At 34.6% G+C, this 23066-nt stretch overlaps 2 protein-coding genes across 2 annotated transcripts; both read right to left on the reverse strand.

Moving 5' to 3' along the window:
- Positions 1-308: 308 nt before the first annotated feature.
- LOC131014443 (65-kDa microtubule-associated protein 3) lies at positions 309-5001 on the reverse strand. Its single transcript, XM_057942421.1, has 13 exons — positions 4742-5001; positions 4184-4271; positions 3840-4046; positions 3295-3543; positions 2871-3080; positions 2632-2787; positions 2343-2502; positions 2106-2257; positions 1935-2022; positions 1773-1846; positions 1606-1680; positions 1224-1506; positions 309-1110 (listed from the first exon to the last, which is right to left on the reverse strand). The coding sequence occupies exons 2-13, from the start codon at positions 4253-4255 to the stop codon at positions 620-622; spliced, it is 2217 nt and encodes a 738-aa protein (XP_057798404.1). The 5' UTR covers positions 4256-4271; positions 4742-5001; the 3' UTR covers positions 309-619.
- A 5089-nt stretch (positions 5002-10090) lies between these two features.
- On the reverse strand, positions 10091-12580 carry LOC131014444 (putative pectinesterase/pectinesterase inhibitor 24). Its single transcript, XM_057942422.1, has 2 exons — positions 11495-12580; positions 10091-10957 (listed from the first exon to the last, which is right to left on the reverse strand). Exons 1-2 carry the CDS (start codon positions 12513-12515, stop codon positions 10278-10280), a joined length of 1701 nt encoding a protein of 566 aa, XP_057798405.1. The 5' UTR covers positions 12516-12580; the 3' UTR covers positions 10091-10277.
- Positions 12581-23066: the final 10486 nt, after the last annotated feature.

A 23066-nucleotide genomic window follows, 5' to 3' on the forward strand; every position in this document is an offset into this window, starting at 1 on the left:
TCTGAAAAACAAATCAAGTGGAGCACGTTATCTCCCAAGCTTAGTTAACACCGATTACTATTTTTAGAAGCAAGTTTCCTTCATGAACAAATTATAATCATATCTGTAACTATCTCAAAAATAAATCAAGAGAATATCGTTGTCTTACAAGATTAATTAGCATCTGAAAGGAGGGGAAAAAAAAAGAAAAAGAAAAAAAGACATCCAATCTAATTGACTAATACTGATTTCTATTTCCTAAAAGAATCTCATTTGCGATCTGAGTCAACTGCTTAGTCAAATGTAAATCTGTCACAAACCTCAAGAGATATTGTGAATTAAATATTCTAGGAAAGCATCAAGACAAAAACATTACTAAAGAAACCAGACAAAGGCAATCAGGAATGATTCTTACAGCTTGAATGAAATGGAAAAGGCATAATGAATCTACTTGGATTCAATAAACCATTTTCCATCAAAGTTTGGAAAGTTCTCGCTATGAACGATTCAAGATCCTCTAGTCCATGTCTACTTGTTCGTGGACTATGTACAAGACAGTAGAATTGAATTTTATCATGGCAAGATATAAATGAATACAGAATGGTAGGTGTAGGTGGTACTTGGCCAAAACTCAAGCTTACTATACTTGCATCAAGTTCACTAGATGTGATCTAGGCAGCACGAATCCCGCTCTCTTCTCCTCGAACGAGTACTCTATCTCCTCGTCGACCGACTTGGCCGGTGTGATGGCCATCTGCAATGCTGCGGATGTTACGGGCTTCTGCATTGGCGTTATCGCCAGATGCATTGGGATAGGCAATGTTGAAGGTGTCGATGGTACTGGGGTTGCCATCCCTTGAGGAATTCTGTTCTCTACCTCGGCCGCCGAAATCATCTTCTGAGGAGTGCTGAATGGTGTGCTATTGTTACTTGTGAGCATCTTTGGCAACATTTCATTATGTTTCCAGTTCAGGTCACCCAAAATATTTGTGGCGTTCGACCTTGATGAATCCGTGGAAGAAAGGGGAGAGAAAGGCTTTCGCGTCATGGGTGACTCTGTTTCTCGACCATTTAGCAAGTTGAGAGAGTGCTTGTTTACAGGGAGCCCAGCCAAGTCCAAACCTCTCCTCCCTGAAATCAATTCACAAGAAACTCGATAAGAAATTAGAAGCACTTAACAAGGTATAAGAAGAATTAGGAAACTTCAAATAAACATATATATCCAGGAAATTGAAAAAAATTACCAGAAGAGAGAGTTTGAAATCCATCATCCTTAAGAGAGTCGTGAGTTATACGTTCACTCTTTTTGGCATTGCGAGTAACAGGAGTAGCCTTGGCTGGAGGAGGCATATCAGGCTTAGGTGTCTGTAGCATATTTCCACCAAGAGACAGTCTTCTACCAGTTGCAGCACCACCACAGGACAATCTAGGGCCTTTCTTTGCACTCTGGTTCTTCATAGGACTTGGTTTGGAACCATAAAGAGCCTCCTGCTCAGTAAGTAACTGGCCCTGAAGTTTCTTCTGGTCCTGATATTATAATAAATAGTACATATACAGAGATGTAACAAGAGCTAGAGAAAGAGAACAATCATAATTTGACTTATTAAAGATTGAAAAGGTCTATACCCTCTGCCTTTTGCGCTCTAATTCTTTCTCTTGCCGCAAAGTCATGTAGTCTTCAAGCATAGAAAGCAGGCGAACCTAGAAATAGCAGACAAGAATCAAGATCACACTTGCTTAATCTCAAAGCTTAAAAAAACAAATGAACTACATATTGATATGCTAGCACTTACGCCATCGTAGGTAAAATGGACTCCGTTCTCTTTTTCCCATGCGGTAGTCTTTGAAGCCAATGTCTCCACCATTGCTATTCCAACGAACAAAGAAATGTCAAAGTTTGATATATGCATATATATTTCAAAGTAATTAGACTCCCAACAAATTTCAGACCATACCAGGAAGTTTGTTGACCAGAACCCGAGCTTTTTCGGCACGTTTCAGAATTAGATGGGCACCTCTCACAGCACTATAGCGATTGTCATCCTACAAAAAAACGGGAGCCATTCTAAGAAACTGCTCAATAGAACTCAAGAAGTAATCAATAAGAAATTGTGTACGAGTCTAACCCTATTATACTCCTCAAGCCAGCTCTCCTCATCGCATGCAGCCATCCACTTCTCAACCTTTTCAAGTATGTCTTTTCTGTTTAGAGCCTCTTCTCTGACTTTAGATATCTGAAGCTCAATTTGTTCAAGCACACAAGAGGCATCAACGGCTCCTGTCATCAATCAGGAAAAAAAACAAACAGAAAATGAGAATGAAGAATTGAAAGAAATTATTGATAGTTTAAGACATATAGTTACCAGATTCAACAGCTTCTATAGCCAAATCAACTGGACTATCTGATTCTGGAATTAAATGTGTTTTCCTACAAATATCTTCAAGCTCTCCCTTCTTTTTGAAGACGAGCTCCTTCATTTTGCTTACTTTCAGCTCCTCCAACCGAGAAACTTCAGCCTTGACCTGACAGATAAATGTTTTGTGCATTTTAGAACCAGTTTGCATGTTTGAATATTCAAACTTTCAAACTCAAGCAAGATTTAACACATAATCTAAACGGACATATCTCTAAAACAAAAATCATTGACTCACATAATTAATAAAGTCGGCAGAAAGCATGCCAGGCTCTGTTATTTCATCTTCTGAAGCAGCTATGTTACAGGTAACTTTCTGAAAAACCTGTTGCTCTTCTATTGGTGTATCCATCAAGTTCCAAAGCTCCAGTAATGAAGATGCTAGATCTTGTAACTGAATAGCATTTTGCAGTTAACAACTCGCTCTAACTTAAAGGGGAATGGTACTAAAGAAAATCCTAGTAGATCAGGCTATACCTGCTGCATTCTCTGTACTTTAACCTCCTGCATTCTTTGTATAGCGATCCTCAATTGGTCAATGGTACCATTACTGATGTCTTTTGAACCTTCAGGTTCCCCTAGATTTGGATGAATCTCACTGACCGTTTGCTTAAAATCCAAACCAAGGACTGAGCAGCCCAAGTACAAATAATTCAGGTGCTCATGAACATGCTTCAGACGTTCACACTGCAAGCAAACCAGGGTGTCACAGAACCATGAGAAGATAAATATAAATATATGATTTTCATATCTGAGAAATCCAAACCAAGCACTGAGTAGCTAGAGTAAATAAGATTTAGGTGTTCTAGAACCTGCTTCAGACATTCTCATTGCATCCGGGGAGAATGTCAAAGAAACGTGAAAAAATCATTCAAAATATATGATAGTTTTACAAGTCTACCTTTTCATTTTGGAGAGCCTGCAGTTCAATGTGCAATTCTTCAAGCTTTCTCAAAGACAAATCAGTTTCATTCACTGCCGCATCCTTCGAAGCATAACCTCCACCATATATTTCATTCTTAATACTCTGTATCTCACCATTCACCTCTATAAACTGGCTTTTCCTGTCAGATTTCCTCTTTCTCATCTCTTCTATCTGTGGAAGGATTGCTCTGAGCTCAGCCTTCAAGCTTCCAGTGCTTTGATCAGACTACATGAAGAAAGATCATCCATTAAGGTCAAATTGAAATCATATTTGGCCCCCATTGGTCTTATGAGTTTTCAGCATTATAAGTCCTCCCTATCACAACATAGTTGCTGCAAATGTAATAAGCTTTTGAGCCAATAAAGGACTTCCAGTTCTTAAAACTTTCATATGGATTAAACAATTATCACCAGTGAACACTGATTATACTTGTATGCATGATCAAGTTTGAGTTGGCACATTAAATAAGAAACACAGCACTATTTATATAGTAATAGAAAACAAACACGTCTATAGCTTACCTGTCTTATGTGTACTGGAGGCTCACCTATTGAAGAGCAGATGGCAGCAAGCTCGGCCTCAGCATCAGCAATTGCTTGCCTCAGTTGAGCCCTACACTTGTTTGCCTGATCTACTTTTCTCCTGTACACCTCTAAACATTCTCGTTCGAGCTCAAGCAACATTCTGTCTTTTTCAGCATCAGATTCCCCAACCTCGTCCCATATTATCTGACAGTTATAAGGAAGATGGCATATGAACGTCAATAACAATTCATTTCTGCGAACAAGAAAATAATAGGGCAAAGAATAGAGGGAAAAAGAAGTGGACAAAAACTGTAATCAGTTAGTACCATAAGTTTATCTACCTGCAATTCATTTAGAAGAGTACCGCATGTTGTTTCCATTAGTGTAAGCATCTTGTTTTCACCTGCTGACATTTTAATCGAACAACACCTGCAGATAGTAGCCAACCAATAAAACACTAGCAAAATGAAATTATTCTACTTCACTATTCCATTTGAGTAGTTAACTCCAACGCAGCTAACACATAGCAAAAGGAAAGAGAATAATTCAGTTAAGGATACACAGCGGTTCTGACAAACTATAAACAAACTTCTCCTGCTACCAAATTTCAAATCAAATACTTATTTTATGCCAATGTTTATGAAACGATTGAGCTATCAATCTAGGATTCTCATGCCTCCAATATCGACGTTCATTACGAGTGATAACAAAGTGGAGTAGCATATAATTAACCAAGCAACAGTTTTCCGAAATGAACTGACCAGCTCAGTTCATCATAACACCTCAGAAACTAAGTTCATCCAAAGAACAACAAATTCCACCACCAAATTTTAGTTAAGCAAGCAACAGAAGCATAAAAAGGAGATGTAAAGAAGTTTAAGTTAGATCTGAGAGCGTACCTAAAAAATTAGCCCAAAATCGATTGAGATTTTTTTCTATCGCAACAATTCAGCAACACTGGTGAAGATTCTAGGACTTTATCTTGAGAAGATGGAGAGGAGTTTCAAATTCTGGGAGTGAAGAGTTTTAGAGAGAGAAAATGTAGAATTGGGTGTCTTTGAAAAATTCGACCGTTGAATGTGTGAGGAAATGATAAGAGGGATTTTAAATCATGCTGAGGGGGCGAGGACAGAGCACAAAGTTTTCAAATTTCGAAATTAAGGAAAGACAAAACAATTGATGTGAATTAAATACTACTCCCTATCGGGCATTGAATTATCGTCTGTGACCAATGGTAAGTGACAGGTGGGTTCATCATGCGACACGTGTTGAACCTGCGTGTGATCCGACAATCGGGCTCGCCGTTGTCCAACGAACGTTTGTTGTCAAATAAAACCTCAAAGCAAATTTGATAATTATTTAGGAGTATTAATCTAGTTATGTTTTTAGTATTTGGTCAATTTATAAATTCGATGAAAATTGAACGAAAGAGTACTTTAGGTAAATGTTAAATTCTAAACAAAATAGGAATTAACTAGATTAATTGTTTAGATTTTGTATTAGTATTAATTAAAATTTGATTAAGTCGCTTAGTTTTGACCAAATTTATGATTTTCCTAAAACTGGAGTTAATTGTCAAAATATGACTAAATTAAGTGGGCTAAAAATAACAAATTTAGGCAAAGATTTAGATGTCAAAACCACATCAAGTTTCAAATAGTTTCTTAGAGCACCCGCAACGCTCCTACTCGAGCGCTTACTCGAGTAGAGCGTTGCACTCAAGTAAGGCGTTGCGAGGAGGGCTTACTCGAGGCTTGCTCGAGTCTTCGAGTATACACGAGCGAGAGAGAAAATTGGCGAGTGCTTTGCACGCGCCTGAATTAAAAAAAAATGAAAATTTCGAATTTTGAAAAAAAATTGGCTGTAATTTTTAGGATTTTTAATTTAATGGAGTTTTTAATTATTAGAAAAATGTGTTATTTAAATTTGAGTAAAATTAATTTAAATGAAAAGCATAAAAATTAAAACTAAAAAAATCAAGTAGGCTATCAAGTAACCCCAATGCAGCACTACTTACTCAATGTGGTCCCCCACTATCAAGTAGGCTATCAAGTAAGCCCATTGTGGATGCTCTTAGAGGCGTTTACTTATAAGGATGAGTTATTTGTCTATTTAGAATATTCCAATGTTTTTGATTATTTCTATCATTTAAACTAGTTTTGCTTGATTTATTTTCTATTGAAGGTGTCAGATAGAGAAATTTTACTCTTAAAAATAAAAATACTCAATCATGCAAAATAAACATCCCCTCAGTGTTTTTAAGAAACCATAATTAAATAAAATAGTTAATGGGTCAATCTATTCATTCACACTAAGTAAAAGAAATAATATTCATGAATAGGGGTGTAAATTCGGGTTGCGGGTATCAGGTATACCCTCACCCGCCCGATACCTGCGCCGCGCGGGTATCGGGTACCCGATAACCGTAAAATCAAGGAAGATGGTCGAGTGCGGGTATTATTTTCCCAAAAATTGCAGGTATCGGGTACCCTCGGGGTACCCACATGTAATTTTTAATTAAATAAATAATTTTTATAATTATTAATTAATTTTTAGGAAATATGAAAATAACTCCCTAAGCCCTAGTCAATTCACTACTCACTACAAAGAGACAGTCGGGATTCGGGAATTAAACGGGACTTTTGTTGAAAATATTCGCGGGTAAAGAGGGTACACGCACATTGTGGGACAAGAATACCCTTCGACGGGACAAAATACCCTTCAGCGGGACAAAAAAATCGCAAAATTAAAAACAATCAAGAACTTGCAGGAAATGAGGGTACCCTCATACCCGCTGCGGGTATTCGGGTACCCGTAGCATGTAGGCGAGACAGGTGAGGGTGGGGGTTTCGGATGATTTTGTCCCGCTGGTACCCGCATTTTGCGGGTAGGGTACCTTCGGGTACTGCCTTATTCATGAAGATAAAAAACTGAAAATACTAGTCTTTTTTGTGTAAACGTATAAATATATATACCCTTAATTACTTTTAATTTTTTTTTTCAGAGAAACACTACCAAAAGTTAACCCTCCCAAAGTCGTGCCCCTTCTCCCCTAAACCCTAACCACCGCCATCATCCATTGTCGACTATATGTCGTCACCGCTTAAGGTTTGTTCGCCCTTTTTCTCTCCTCGCATCTCTCTCTCTCTCTCTCTCTCTCTCTCTCTCTCTCTCTCTCTCTCTCTCTTTCTTTCTATTCTTCCCTTTCCCATTTTTGTGTTGTCGTCCTTTGCTACCATTAACGCCGCTTCCTCGATCTCCATTGCCCCTCTCTCTCTCGATTCTTCCCCTCCCAATTTTTGCGTCGTTGCCGTTGTCCTTTGCCACCACTGATGTCGTTGTTGTCATCGATCTCCATTGGTTTTTTCTCTCTTTCTCGATTCCTCCATTCCTATTTACATGTCGTTGCCACCTCCCCATTTTGTGTTGTCGATGTCGTCTGATGCTGCTATCCTCGATCTCCACCTCATCTTACTTTCACCTCGCACAATTTCTCTCTTCCAATATGAAATCCTCAATCTGTGGGTGAGCAAAATATCCGAATATCCGATGCGAATCAAATTGAAATTTAAAATTTGATTCGGATTTTTCGGATTTTTGGATTTTCGGATCGGATCGAATTGACACTTTTAAAATCTGAAAAAAAATTGAAATCCGAATTATATTTATAATATAAATAAGTTTGTAATTTTATATATAAATATATATAATTATTAGTTTTTAAATAGTTAAATATTTCTAAATTCTAACCCTATACGCTCATATTGATTTATGATAATTAATGATTTGTTAATTAGGATCTTAATTCGATTGTAATTATCTAATTGTCTAGGTTGAGATGCTTTTCAGATTGTTCGGATTTATTCGATTTTCGAAAAAAATTCACATTTCGGATTTCTTTTAATATTTCGGATTTTTCGGTTCGGATCAGATTATATCCGAAAATTTTTGGATTCGAATTTTTGGATCAAATTGAATTTTAGGGAAACTTTGGATTTTCGGATCGGATCGGATTAGGTAAAAATCCGATCCGAAATCCGAATGCTCACCCCTAATCTTTAGGGTTTCATTCTCTCACTCGATTCTCGACATTCCAATGAGAATTGCTGCTACAAAGCAAATATTTCACTTTTGCGAAAAAGTGTGTAATGTTACACGATTTTCACAATTTTGCGAAAATCTCATAACAATGTGTAATTATGAAAAAGTATGCCATGCACTTTTCGCGATGTAAATCAAAAAAGTGTGTAATAATATATTTTACATTGTTACATACTACAAAGGTATTTTGGTCAAAATTGTTATTATTTTCACATTTTTATCTATATGAATATAATTTCTTTTTACTATATGGCTTTGCCTATATTAAAAAAATTCTGCATTATAAAATTAAAGCTTTTAATAAAGTAAGGGTCGCGTATCTATTATTTATATATGTATGTTTTTTGTATCCCATCTTCTAAGTAAGATAGATAATATATATAAATGAGAATTACAGTATACAATAATATTTATTATTTGACCAAACTATTCCAAATCGATCATATATCGATTAAGATCTAATTAAAAATGTCATTTCTCGTTTTCGCTTCCAAAAAACCGTGGTTGGAAATTGGAATCCGAATTTCTATAATCCTTACAAACAAAATACAGTAGTTCGATCGTTTATTTATTGACTATTATAAAAATTGAATTTGTTAGTCAAGTTCATGTTTTCTGAAACATAATTACATAACCATATACCAAGATTTTACTTCCATCGTGATCCATTTTTTGTTCAATTGGTTACGTTAATAAAAATAAACGGCGAGACAAAAGAAGAATTCTAACTTATAAGCTTTTAGGTCCAAATTCTATTGTTGATTTGTTTCATACTACTATATCTGTTTCGACCGCTGTTTTAGTTAATTAATATTCTGCGTTTACTTTGATGGATAAATTTATCAATGAAAAAGGATGGATAATAAAAATTTATGTCTTTAAATGTCTCATTCATTTTCCAACATTTGACACAAAAGAGATGCTCACCGTTTTTACTTCCTTATTTTCACGTCAATGATGGATAATTTTATCATACCAAAAATGGAGGGATAATATTATCCATATTTGAAGTGAAAATAAGGAAGGAAAAATTGTGAGCATCTCTTTTGTGTCAAATATTGGAAAAAGGAATGAGACATTTAAAGGCATAAATTTGTGTTATCCATCATTTTCCATGGATAAATTTATCCATCAAAGCAGGGACGGATCCAGAATTTTTTTGTTACGGGGGCACAAAATAGTTATATATAAAAAACACATTTAAAAGATTAATGGGGTCTAGTTCAAGTGACGAAGTTGAGATACCCAAAGACTCTCCTTTATGAGAGGTATTGAGTTCAAAATATGTTCAAAAAAATTACTACATAATCATTCACGTCTATTACAATTAAAATCTACGAATTTCTAATGCTCTTTTATAAAATATTTCTATATAAACCTAAATCAAAATTTGTAATTTTATAAATTAAAATTGAAATAGATAGAATTCTAAAAAAAACAATCAAATTAATTGATATTACAAATTTACAAAATGAATTATTTTATGATACCTATTGAAACTTGAGATAGAATCAATCAAACTTAATTTGCTGACGATGATGATGATGGAAGGAGGGGAGACAGAGCATTGCTAAATTCTTCACTTTTCAGAGTTTGCATTAATTTTGGGGTTTGGGGGTTTGAATTTGACAATATTAATATAAAAAAAATGTTAAGGGGGCACACGATTAATTTAGGATTGGTAAGATTGGGTTTGGGGCACATATATAATTAACTAAAACAATTAAAGTTGTGGGGGCACGTGCCCCCGTATTTGGAAACGTGGATCCGTCTCTGCATCAAAGTAAACGCAGCCTCCTTTCCAAGTTAGGGTTTGTTTTTAGGTATTTCAATAGCATTTTTTGATTTTTTTTTTATTCGTTAGAGTTTGATAGTATTAAGTTTTCAATAAATTTTATGTTTCATTGAAGAGCATTTGTCTTCTACGTTTTTACTCTCGTGTCAACCCCCCCCCCCCCCCCCCCACACACACACACACAAAGTTTAACTAGAAATGTAGGGAAATACTAATAAAACTAAAATGAAGTCTCAAAGAATTTTTAATGCATTGAACCAAATAATTCATCATATATTATTCAAATTAAAATGAGCCGTGAAAAGCAAATTAATTAAATGACAATATATAGAAACATATGAGCACCGAGACATATATATAATGGAATTCCCACTTTGGTTTCTATTCAGGTTGATAGAAACACATACGTACAATGAATAAAAGAAGCGATGGAGGGATAAAATCAATCAAGAATTATGAAGAAAATTGAAGAAAAGAAATCCATTTGTAACAATATATATAGTGAGCAATTAAAATGAAAAATAATATCCATGATGAATTCAGAGTCCAGACTTGTAGGTAACACCTGTTGGTGAAATCCATTTATCCCGATTGATGAATTTGTCAAGCGTAAAGGTCTTAACGTGCTTGGCATCAAGATTGAGCTTCAAACCCTTCCACTTAACCCTATTCTTGGTGGCGGCTCCGGCCCCCCAGTTTTGGTACTCGCCGTAGAAGATGGTGTCCGGCGCCGTCGTGCCAACCCAAGGTAGCCACCCCGTTGGGTGGATGAACCCATCCATCTTATTTTGTAAGTAGACGGTCGTGGAGTAATTCTTCCACGGCCGCCCTAAGAAGTTGCTCACCCCGCTGAGGTTGGCCGCCGGCCTAATGTCGCAGTTTTGGATGGATATGCCGGTGTTTTGGTTGGGATCGATCTTGCCTTGGGCAGTGATGGTGTTTTGTTGGCCTTGCATGGGCTTCTTCGGCATAATGCTGCAGTTTTGGATCACAACTGCAGAGTTTCCAAATATGAAGTCTACGGTGCCGTAGATGTCGCACTCGCGGTAGAATTGGCGGTTCGAGTGCGGGTACAGTGTGTCTTGATAACCATCCATTTTGCAACGGTAGAAGACGGAGCGATCGGCTGTCGACATTAGGGCTACGGCTTGGTGCTTGATTGCCCCGGCCGTGTTTACGAACCCCATGTCTCGAGCAATGAATCCTTGCCCGGCCACAGCTATATGTACATATACATCCAGTGAGAATGACTAAATATGGTGAAAAATGAGAATAAATGTTGAACGTCAAATATTCAAATAAAATGGTTAATATTTATTTAAATTGATCGTGTGAAATGAGAATAACTAATATAAATATACGAATGAATTGTTTGTAATGCACGAATAGTCATTCAAATCTTGATGTGGGGTAAAAATGCACCACATTAACTGAAATACGCCTATTTAATTGTGCATTACAAATACTCCATCCGTCCCAAACGAAATGTCCTATTTCTTTTCGGCACGAAGATTAAGAAATGTGTATAAAGTAGATAAAGTGGGTTGGTGGAAATTATTTAAATATTAAGTATAGAGAGAGTGTGTATTGCCAAAAAAGGAAATATGACATTTCGTTTGGGACGGAGGGAGTATATATAATTAGTAAGTTTATATTAAGTTTTTCATTATTTTTATTTCTCACTAAAGTTGTTATTCTATATGAATTCATATGTTAAAATAGGTATAGATATGTAGAACAAAGAGATGTTGATTACCAAATGTGGCGGTTTGAAATGTGGGAGTTCCATCAACAAAGTTGAGGCTGCCTGAGACGACAGTGGCATCCTTGCCATCGCCAACCATCATCACATTCCACATCTTCTTCTCAATCTTCACATTCTCAACATAAATCCCCTTCTTCACGTATATAACAAACCTCTTCTCACTCTTCTCCGGCACCTTCTTCAGCGCCGCCGCTATGGTCTTGTACTTCCCGCTCCCGTCCTTGGCCACCACCGCGTCCGCCTTTATCTTGGCGCTCGCCGTCTGCAGCAGCCTCCGCTCCCCAAACGACAGCCACTGGGAGGAGCTCATCAAGCGCCGCCTCCCGACGCTGCCCAGCGCGCCCACGGACTCCTCGATGGCGCTGACGAACGCCAGGCTGTTGCTGGTGTACTCCGTCGAGTTCCTGAAATGGTCCTCCGCGAGGCTACTGAGCGCCGCGTCGGCCTCGCTCAGCCCGTCTATGCACGTCTGCTGATACGTCCCCGCCGAGCTCAGCCACGTCCTGAGGTCGTGGACGGCCTCGAACACCGTGGCGCCGCCGACGGAGATGGAGTCGTTGAGATGATCCAGCGCCAGAAAGCAGAGCTCGCGGCAGCTGTCGATCGCCGCGAGCGCCCTTCCGTCGGTGATGTTGAGCTTCTTCACCACGTCCTGGAGGAAATGGTTGGAGGCCTTGGAGAGCTCGTCGATGGATACTTGGAGGGAGAGCTTGCAGAGATCTTGAGGGCCGACGTTGCGCGATTTCACGAGAGGGGCGAGGCTGGTGTAGCAGGAGTCCGGGTACAGCGTGGCGGCGCAGGAGGCCTTGAGGGAGGAGGAGACGCCGCTGCCGCTGCCGGATTTGTTGTTGTCTCGGGTTTGAGTGGCTCCGACGGCGGCGGCCACCACGACCGCCACGAGGACTATGCTGGATACGGCGATGATGGTGATGCGTCTGCGCGTTTTCATACGCGCCACCAGCCTTTCTTGCTCGGCCTCGTTCAGCTTGCCGTAGGGGTTGACGCTCGCCATGCTTAATTGGTTTTTTTTATTTGTTATAAATATGGGTGAAGCTGCTGTGTATATATACTTTGCGAGTTGCTGATTTTCTTATTTATTTTGTGATATTGAGGAACGCGGAGTTACGTGCGGGGCACCATTTTTTTGAAGCCTAAGTGATGATGCTCATGTTATATTGTGGAATTAATGAAATTTTTTGTCATATAGAAATGTGAAGTCAAGGGGGATGGTTCTTGTTTATGCCAGTTGAATTTGAATTGTTAATAATTTAATTCTTCAGTGAGGGGACCACGTCCTCAACTTGGATTCGATATTTTCTTATTCTTTTTTAAGGGAAACTTGGACTCAATATTGAGTGTGGCTTCTCTAATTTTGTAGTTTTACACACAAGATTTAATCGAAATCATCTGCTCTATCTTTGTTAGATGTCTTTTGATTAAATGTTAGACGGCAATACAAGTTTTACGATTCTTTTTTTTTTTTCTTTTTCCTTTTTCTGTTCTGTTTTGTGAGTTATGTAATAAATAAATCTTATTTGTGTGTAATAATTTGCGAATCATACATAGAATAAATAAATCACACTTGAAAAATCATATGTGAGAGGCTTAATCTAAAAGAATTAGTGGAATTCAAACTTTTTTTTTTTTTGATATATAATATAGAGATCCAATGATCGATCGACTAATCTTGAACATTTGGGGTTCTCTATCTCACTTTTTATGTTTTTTTTTTAACATTTAATTGCATTTTTCAATTAATAGTATATTATGATTAATCCATGATAGTACATACAAAATGGGAGGAGAGGTATTGTTCACACCTCTGACGCACGCATAAATGGGAGAAAGTGATTTTTTTTCTTTTTTCATTTTTTGTTTATATCCATTCTTTTTCTTTTGGAGTATTATTGTTTCGGTTGCCAATTTGTTGTATTTGATTTCTTAAATTTAAATTGCTTCTGTGTTGTACATTTTGCTTTAATTTCTTATTTGCTACTACTGTTATATTAATATTTATAAATGTTGCACAGATTTCGCAATTTCGCAAGCAACACCAAGAACTCAACACACATCAAGAAGATTGAGATATGAATGCAAAGATAAAACATGAAGACAACAGTTACGTGGTTCGATCCTTTCGGATCTACATCCACGGGCCAAGGGAAAATCAACTTTTATTAAGATGAACTAACTTTGGTGTATTTTCTCAGTTTGTGAATCCCTAAGTTTGATTAGAGCTCTGTGTATTTCGAAATACACAGAGCTCTAATCAAACTTAGAGATTCACAAACTGAGAAAATATACCAAAAACTGAAGAAGAAGAAAGAAGAAAGAAGAAGAACTGAAGCTGCAAAAGGACCTTTATATCTAATCCAGCTCAAGATCTATCTTCAACCGTAGATCAAAACACACGGCCAAGATCATATCTGAATTAACTAACTCCATCTTGGCAACTAACTCCTCCCGTGACTTCATATTTATACTTTAGTCCCTGATGTATTGAACTTTCTTCGACTGAGCCTTAATGCATTTGAAATGAAGTAGGTAATTATCAACAATAAAATAATTAATTTATACTCCCTTTGTTCCTCAAACATCTTCTTAAAGAAGGGTGACACGAATTTTAATAAAAGTTAATTGTGTATTTCTTTTTTTTTTGAGGAATTGTGTATTTCATGAGTGGAGAATGGATCCCACAAAAACTGAAAATTGTAAGGGTAATGCTTAGTGAAATTATATACTTATAAAAATAGGTTAGGAATATGTTTTAGGGACAGACTAAAATAGAAATAAAGGAAGGTATTTGAGGAACGGAGAGAGTATTGAATTATAAAGAATAAATGTGAATTTTAAATTAAATGTGAATAAATATTAAGTGAATTGAAAGTAGATAAAAAATGGATTCAGAATTAGGTCAGCAAAAATCTGAATTTGAAGAGATATTGTTGGAGGTGAATGTAGGAGGATGTGAATACAGTGATACGTGTGCGATGATATGAGTAAAAATCTTAAAATGTGGAGGCATCTGAAGGGTTTAGCACAAAAATTAAGGAAGATGTATGAATTGGTTGAAAGCAATAGGCACAATACTTATTCAAGGGTTAATTGTTGTCGTTTATTTGAGCTGTGATAACTTTAGTTGTATGAATTGGTTGAAAGTGATAGGCCAAATACATGTCACTAGTAATGGAATATGGGTAGTATAATTATGAATATTATGACAATTTGTTAAAATATGAATTTATTATATGATTTTTCTTGAAACTTATATTAGGTGGATTTATCCAGGCCCGTACCTGAGGGCATGCTCAACATGCTGCCGCATAGGGCCCCAAATTTTTGGGGGCCCAATTTATAGATATTTATACATATATATAGTATATATATATATATATATATATATATATATAGGGAAGAGTTCAACAAGAACATAAATATTTGCAAAGTCTAGAGTCATAATCTCGTTCGTTAGATCGATTTTAATCAAGGGCTGAGATTAAAAGCTAATATTAGTATCCCTTAAATTACTCACATCCCTCTCTCCTCTCTCCTCTCTCTCTCTTCCGTCACTTTTTCCCTCTCTCCTCTCTCCTCTCTCCTATCTCATTTCTCTCTCTATCCCTTCCCTTTTTCCCTCTCTCTCTCTCGTCTCTCACACAGAACACACACACACACACACAGAACGTCACTTTAGGGGTTCGAACTTGTGTTGAACTTGTCTTGAACTTCTGAACTTCTGAATTTGTTGAACTTCTGAACTTGTGTTGTTGAACTTGTCTTGAACTTCTGAATTTGTTGAACTTCTGAACATGTGTTGAACTTGTCATGAACTTAATTATGTATTTTGATTTTAAGAGAGAGAGAGAGGAGAGGAGAGAGGGGACGAGAGAGAGAGAGGAGAGAGGTGAGGGGTGACGTGAGAGGAGAGAGGAGAGAGAAGAGAGTAAATTAAGGGATATTATGAATCTTACCAATTTTAATTATATTAACTTCTAATCTCAGCCTTTGATCAAGATTGATCTGACGAACCAGATTGCGACTCCATTCTCCATCTAATATTGTGTTTCTGTATAATGCAACCATATATATATATATATATATATATATATATATATATATATATATATATATATATATATATATAGGGTTAGCTTCAATAGAAAAGCCCCCTTAGAGTAAGAATTAAGAAGTAATATTGACCCTTAGATCTACAAAAATAAACTGCGCTGATGATTAATTCGTCCACATTTAATTAATGAATTACATCATCAATTATTAAATGAAAATTAACATAAGGGTAATATTGTAAGTTGCTGAATTAATTAATATGGGAAATCCCAATGAATTGGAACTGATTTACCGAGAATATCTCATTAATTGCTCATTTGATGCACATAGGTCTTCGAACCCATCAACAAAAATTGAAACTTACATTCAAACTCTAGGGTTCAGGTTCGAGGACAAATGAAGACACCAATTAACCACATTTATAATATGTTCATTAATTAAGTTCGTTAAATTTTGTGATACAGTTCAATAAAAATCAAATAACGATCATTATATAATTCTTTAAAAAATATAACGAACAAAGGGAGTTGTTCGTTACTTTGTGATACACGTTCAATAAAAATCCGATAATGATCATTATATAATTCTAGTGAACATATTAAAAAATCATAATTAATAAACTATTCATTGAAAAAATTGAGTTATGTTCATCTAGAAAATGAGATTTATTCATTAAAGCTCAAAGGATATAACTATTTATACATACAAAACGTATTAAAAATTCATTATACTAAACGAAAATATAATTTCATCAATTAAGGAAACTCTAGCAATTAAAGTTCAAATGATATAACTATTTGTTCAACAAATTACGTTCAAATTAGTAAAATATGTTCATCAAATCAATAAAATATGTTCATCACAATTAATAAACTATTCATTGAAAAAATTGAGTAATGTTCGTCTAGAAAATGAGATTTGTTCATTAAAGTTCAAAGGATATAACTATTTGTTCATACAAAACTTATTAAAAATTCATTATACTTAAATAAAAATATAATTTCATCAATCCGGAAAAATCTAGAAAAGTTCAAATGATATAACTATTTGTTCAACAAATTACGTTCAAATTAGAAAAATATATTCATCAAATCAGTAAAATATGTTCATCACAATTAATAAACTATTCATTGAAAAAATTGAGTTATGTTCATCTAGAAAATGAGATTTGTTCATTAAATTTCAAAGGATATAACTATTTGTTCATACAAAATATTGAGTGTGTTACCGTGACACAAAAAGTAAATCCGTATGAAAAAAAAAAGAAATAACGAATTAAAAGAATATATTAATCGTAAAATAAAAATACATATCTGAATATAAATTAGTTGAGGATTAAAAAAAAAGTATAAAAGAACTTAATATGAATTATTTGAGCATGAAAAAAAGTATGAAAGAGAAATAAAAAAAAAACGTTCAAGATTTACTAATATTACATAAAAAAAAGATTTACTAACACAAAAGAGGAAAAGAAAGTATGATAGATATGAATCTCAAAGAGATCTACCAAAAATAAAATGATATCAATCAACTTAAAAAAAGGTAACATACGGTTACTAATATAATGCAATTACTAATCTAACCTTAACTTTGAAAAGAAGGCAAAAAGTACAGCAACGTTAACAGCCACAAGATCAAGGAAATCCAAGGGATGAGATTTCTTCTCTTTTCTCAATTACATATAGGCCTTCTCAATTGAACATTTGCCTATATATATATATATATATATATATATATATATATATAGAGTTGGGCTAAAATAAAAACATGATTTTTTGTTTAAAATAGGAACACATCTCAACCTTTGATTTGAATAGATCTCACGGTCAGATTTAATGCATCAATTATGCTCAATTCAGCGTAATTATACACGCTCTAAGTAAAAGAGGTTAATCATGTCATTTAACTTTTTCTAATCAGTTACTTTGATACGTTTTTTATTTCCCTATGATTTCCATATCTAAAGCATATCTTCTCTCACTAAATTAATCCCTAAATTAAGCCTGTATATTATCTCTTAAGGTCTTATGAAATTTTCTGCGCACATAATTTTTATCTCTCTAAGACGCAATAAAGCTGAAGTCCATTTGTTCTTTTCGTTGCTTGAAGATTTACATGGAGTCGCTTGGTACGTCACTCTTAACAGTTTGAAGCTATCCATGTTATTATCAAAAAATAATTTTTGTGCTGCTCGATATATAAGAGATGCGATTATACAATACATTGATTTTATGAACTATATAACACTTTAGTTCGAATTGCAACGATTCAGACATTCGATTCATGCATGCCAATGCTTTTGTTCATGACGATCTAAAATGCATGAATTTAACAGTTTACATGAATTCGTGCAAGATATAATTTGCCTATAATTTGATTATGTGATTCATAAGAGAAACCTTTACTAATTCATAAGTTTTTTGGGTTTAAACAATGAGAATATGTATTGTCTCACGTTTCAGGCATTGCCCTGTGGTTTAAAAATTGTACTTTGATTCATATGGTATCCGTATCCATGCCCGATATGAATCCTGAATCTTTAAAATCTAATTCGTATAGATAATACACATGGTTCATATACATGACCTACTGATTCGTGCCCACTGCAAGTCCAGAATTGTTCAATGCATATACATGTCATTTTCTCCTAATCTGTATTCTCTGCATTTTACAGAGGATGAAATTCATAATGATGCAACTGCTGATTCTCATTGCCACTTACCAGTTTGTGAAGACATTAAGAAACCCTATGTAGGTCAAGTGTTCCAAACATTGGACGAAGCATATGATTTCTATGAGAATTATGGATATGCTGCGGGCTTTGGAACTTGCAGGGGGTCTGTTAAAAGAGGCAAACATGAACAATATTGTATCAATACTTTATTTGTACAAGAGAAGGTTTTAAACCGAAGTCGCATGAGGATCTAACGAAAACAAGTTCGCAAATCAAAATTCGACATTCGATCTCTGCACAGTTTTCTGATACAGTTTGTGGCATCTCCTGATCGACATGCGATCTCTGCACATAGGAGTCTTGCTCGGCGAAACAACCATCTCCATAATTTAGAATGCTAGAATTATCAATCACCCAATAGTTAAGCTTCCCTGGTAGATCCATAATCGGAAGATCAAGGAGATGATCGAATCCCAAATCCATCACTGCTTGCTGCTGGAGAGTATTGAACTCTTTGATTGCTTTTGCTAAGATACAAGGTGTTGTCCTTGTGAACATAGACGGGTATTTCTCTGTCCGTTTCACATCAACTTGGTTGTAGTTCACACATGTTTCTTGGCAATTCTCGTATCTTGATTTCTTCACCAACGCAACAGGAGACACGAAAATTTGTTTTGCCACATCCACGTTCTTGCGCTTGTTCGGTAAACCTAATTCATTAAAAAATATTTAGAAAAGTTAAAAGCGAATCACAACTAACCACATATATACATAAAAACAATTTCAGATTATACACACGCCATTTAATGTACTTCAAAACAATTACAAATCATAGCAAACTATTTAGAAGCCCACTTAATACTCAATTTTCTGATCTATGAACCGTTATTCATAAATCATAGTAAACTATTTACACTCCTTTTAATACGAACTCTAATAGTCGCCTTAATATTTTTTTTTTAAAAACACATCCTGTTAAATAAGCACGCATCAACTCTCTGAGCAATGGATCGTTCCTATGCTTCGAACGTATTGCATAAAGTAATATATCGAATTTCATACAATGTATAACTTTATATGCTTAATAGTCGCATATTTTAAAAATAGATACATCCACCTTCTTCTACATGTCTGCTTCACTCGGCTCCCGAATGACAATACCTTCGCGCCTGTTCCTAGCTACAAACTCTGAAATAATAATCAGAAAATTAATTAGAACACATCAGTAGTATTATCTAGTGAGCTGAAATTACACGTTCTTTAACTATATTCTAAAGTTTCATCTTCGGTTCATATTAAGTAGGGCAACAATACGTAGAAATTAGCTAGCTCATACTTAATCACCCACTCCAAACATTACTAATAAATTTATATTCTATTCAGCTTCAACTATTTAAAAAAAAATTGTTCATACACACCTAACCATCAAATGAACAAGAATTGTTATTTCAAGATATATGTGTGTTACCCAAAAAATTCCACCCCTTACCGTCGACTGCAGAATTTATCCAACCGCCATCTTCGATTCCATCATCAACGGCAATACCCTTGCCCTTGTCCTTAGCCGGTCTCTTGCCTACAAATTGGCAAATAGGAACAGTAAATTAACAAGAATGACACCATAAAAACATTACTAATATGCCAGTTCATAATACACTGTCATTCTATTCATCCATTATACTCACTGATTCATACAGTAGTCTAGTCACAAAAATTGTACATAATGAATCCTCTTTTTAAAACAGGATGAAACAAAACAAAAGAGGGCCACGATTCATACGACAATACAGAATGAATCATACTCGCACAATGTGGTTCATACATCAAATAATTTACCCATTTAATAAAAAAATTCATCCAACTAGAATTCACATATGGTTCAACCAACACATAAGCGTGATTCATACATAGACAAGAGGGGGAGGGTTTATAGGTTTGCTCCAATCCCCGACGCAAAGCACACTAGAATTCACATTAAAACAAAAAATTGTTTACTTTGATTTCACATCAAAACACATTCAAGTGTTCATATCCAGGTCGCATCGGAAAAAAAATGCTCATAAAAAATGAACCAAACCATCAACATATACATACCAGCTCTCTTTGATTTGGTAATCGCCATTAAATATGTAAGATCCTGGGGTTTTTTAGATCTTCGATACTTCTATACGAATTGTCGTCTCCCTGCGCAAAGCCAAGAAAATCGTATGAATCTTAGTATGATTTGCCCTCGCCACAGGCAATGAAGAAAGGAGAGAGTAGTAAAAAAAAATCCTAGAACCTTAGTATGAATCCCCCCCTTTCTGCGCAAACCCAAGAAACTTGTATCCCCGCCGCAAATGCTGAAACGAGAGATCTCCAAATTAAAACCCTCCAACTTCCAATTCATACACTTAGAAATAAAATTTTATTAATTGTTCAAAGATTTGTGAGATCAAATCATATCCTTTGAGTTCGCAGAAAAATAATACGGTAATTTAATTTCCAATTAAATGGGGCGCTATTTTCGGAGGGAGGTTGATGAAGATAATCAGCCGGATTTTTTTTGGACAAAAATATCCTTATCGGTCATTTCATGTATGAATCACAGTATCTTATATCTTGAACCGATCAAATATTCACAATATAATCTGGACCGCAAGATTAATTAGATCTATGGTTAATATTCATTTCTATTTTAAACACTAAGGGGTGTTTTCACCCTAGCCCAACCCTATATATATATATATATATATATATATATATATATATATATATATATATATAGGCTAAAGTTCAATGAAGAAGGCCTAAATGTAAGAAAGAAGAGAGAAATAATCTAATCCGTTGATCTTATCTAATCTAACGGATATGATTTATTCACGTCATGTACAACGGATTTTTTCGTTGAACATATGGGGGGTCGAAACCCAGAACCCCCAAAAATATTGTATATGTTCACGAATGTTCAACGAAAAAATCCGTTGAACATGGCGTGAATAAATCATGTCCGTTAGATTAGATAAGATCAACGGATGAGATTACTTCTCTCTTCTTTCTTACATTTAGGTCTTTTTCATTGAACCTAACCCTATATATATATATATATATATATATATAAATTATTTTTGTTTAACAAATAGTATTCCAAAAATATATGCAGTAACTGAAAAGACATTCCTAAAAAAAATGAATCAAAAAGTGAATCTACGATCAACTATGTCGCAAGACAGGTTGAATGGTTTGGCTATGTTATCAATTGAAAGAAATTTGGTTGATCAGTCAGATTACAAACTTGATAAATATATTTGCCTCTAAAACTATAATACGTGTTGTATTTAGATAAAGTAAGAAACTTATCTCTATTTTGAACTAATTTTTATTGTATGTTCTATCAATATTTCATAATTATTTATTTTTTATAAAATCCTAATATTTCTGTCCTTTTTATCCTTGCTAGATATACAAGAAATTGTGTTTTGGTTAGATATTGTGAGGACAGATTGCATTCAATACTGCTGCTATGGTGAACCATATTATAAAGTATTTATTTACATAGCTTTGTCTTATGAAAGTTCTTTTCTTCACTTAGATCATACCGTTAATGTTGAATTCTTAGTAACTTATCTTTTCTTCTCTTTTGAATAATTGGTTGAGAAAGTTTATGTTAATATATTATTGTTGTTTCGTCGATATAAAAAAAAATTATAAAGGCCTATTTTTTAATTTTTGCTTAGGGCCCTGTGAGATACAGGCCCTGGATTTATCTCTAACTTTTCTAATTGCATTTAATAGATCATGAATGTATTAATTCGCTACATTGAATTTGTAGATGTATGAAAATATTATTTACAATGAATTTATAGATACATGAATTTGTTTGATTAAATATACACGAATCTATTTAATATAAATATATTGAAACATGTGTTAATGGGTAAAATGCCCACATTTGATACTGCATATGTAAAAATGCCACATTCATAAAAACATGTAGAAAGTACCCAAATTAAAGTTAATGAACTAAACTCTTGGATGTTGACGACTTGGCTTAAAATTTTATGAAAATTTTTACACATTTCTTAGATAATCATACTTTATATAAAAAAGTATAAGAAAAAAATGTGTGCATGTCGTGGTCAAGCGGTAAATATTTAATGCCTAAGGCCAAATGTTTGGGTTCGAGTTCTCTATAGTGCGGTCTTTAAATTTCTTTATTTAATATTGTTAATTTATAAAAAAAAAGTATAAAAAAATAAATAATAATTTATTTAATACTGTTAATTTATCAATATATATATATATATATATATATATATATATATATATAAGAAAAATAAATAATCACTTCACAATTATTGTACTGAAGATCAATTCTCATTAGAGAAACTTTAATTTTAGTTTTAAGTTTTAAATAATGTATTCTGCAATAAAATTTCATTTTTCCGCTAAAAATATAGATACCCGACCGATGTGTTGAGGTACCTAGAGAGTAGAGACAGCTGCCTCGTGATTGAAGTAGTCGTGATTTCATTGTAGTCGAATTAATAATGCAAGCGGTAAGGGGTTAATGTCTAAGGTCAAAGGTCTTGGGTTCAAGTCCCTATGGAGCGACCTTTTAATTTCTTTATTTAATATTGTAAATTTATCAAAAAAAAATTGTTAAATTTTCACACCTTTAAACATTATCTACAGTTTATTTTTACACATTATAACTTGATCTAAAATTATACTACTAGTAATTTCTTAAAAAAACACTTTATAAATTAATAAATTATTTATTGATATATTATCTCACTGAATTAATAAAATTCTTAGATTCAAGACTATTTATTTATAAAG

Source organism: Salvia miltiorrhiza, chromosome 3 (assembly GCF_028751815.1).
Source record: "Salvia miltiorrhiza cultivar Shanhuang (shh) chromosome 3, IMPLAD_Smil_shh, whole genome shotgun sequence".
Lineage (NCBI taxonomy): Eukaryota > Viridiplantae > Streptophyta > Magnoliopsida > Lamiales > Lamiaceae > Salvia > Salvia miltiorrhiza.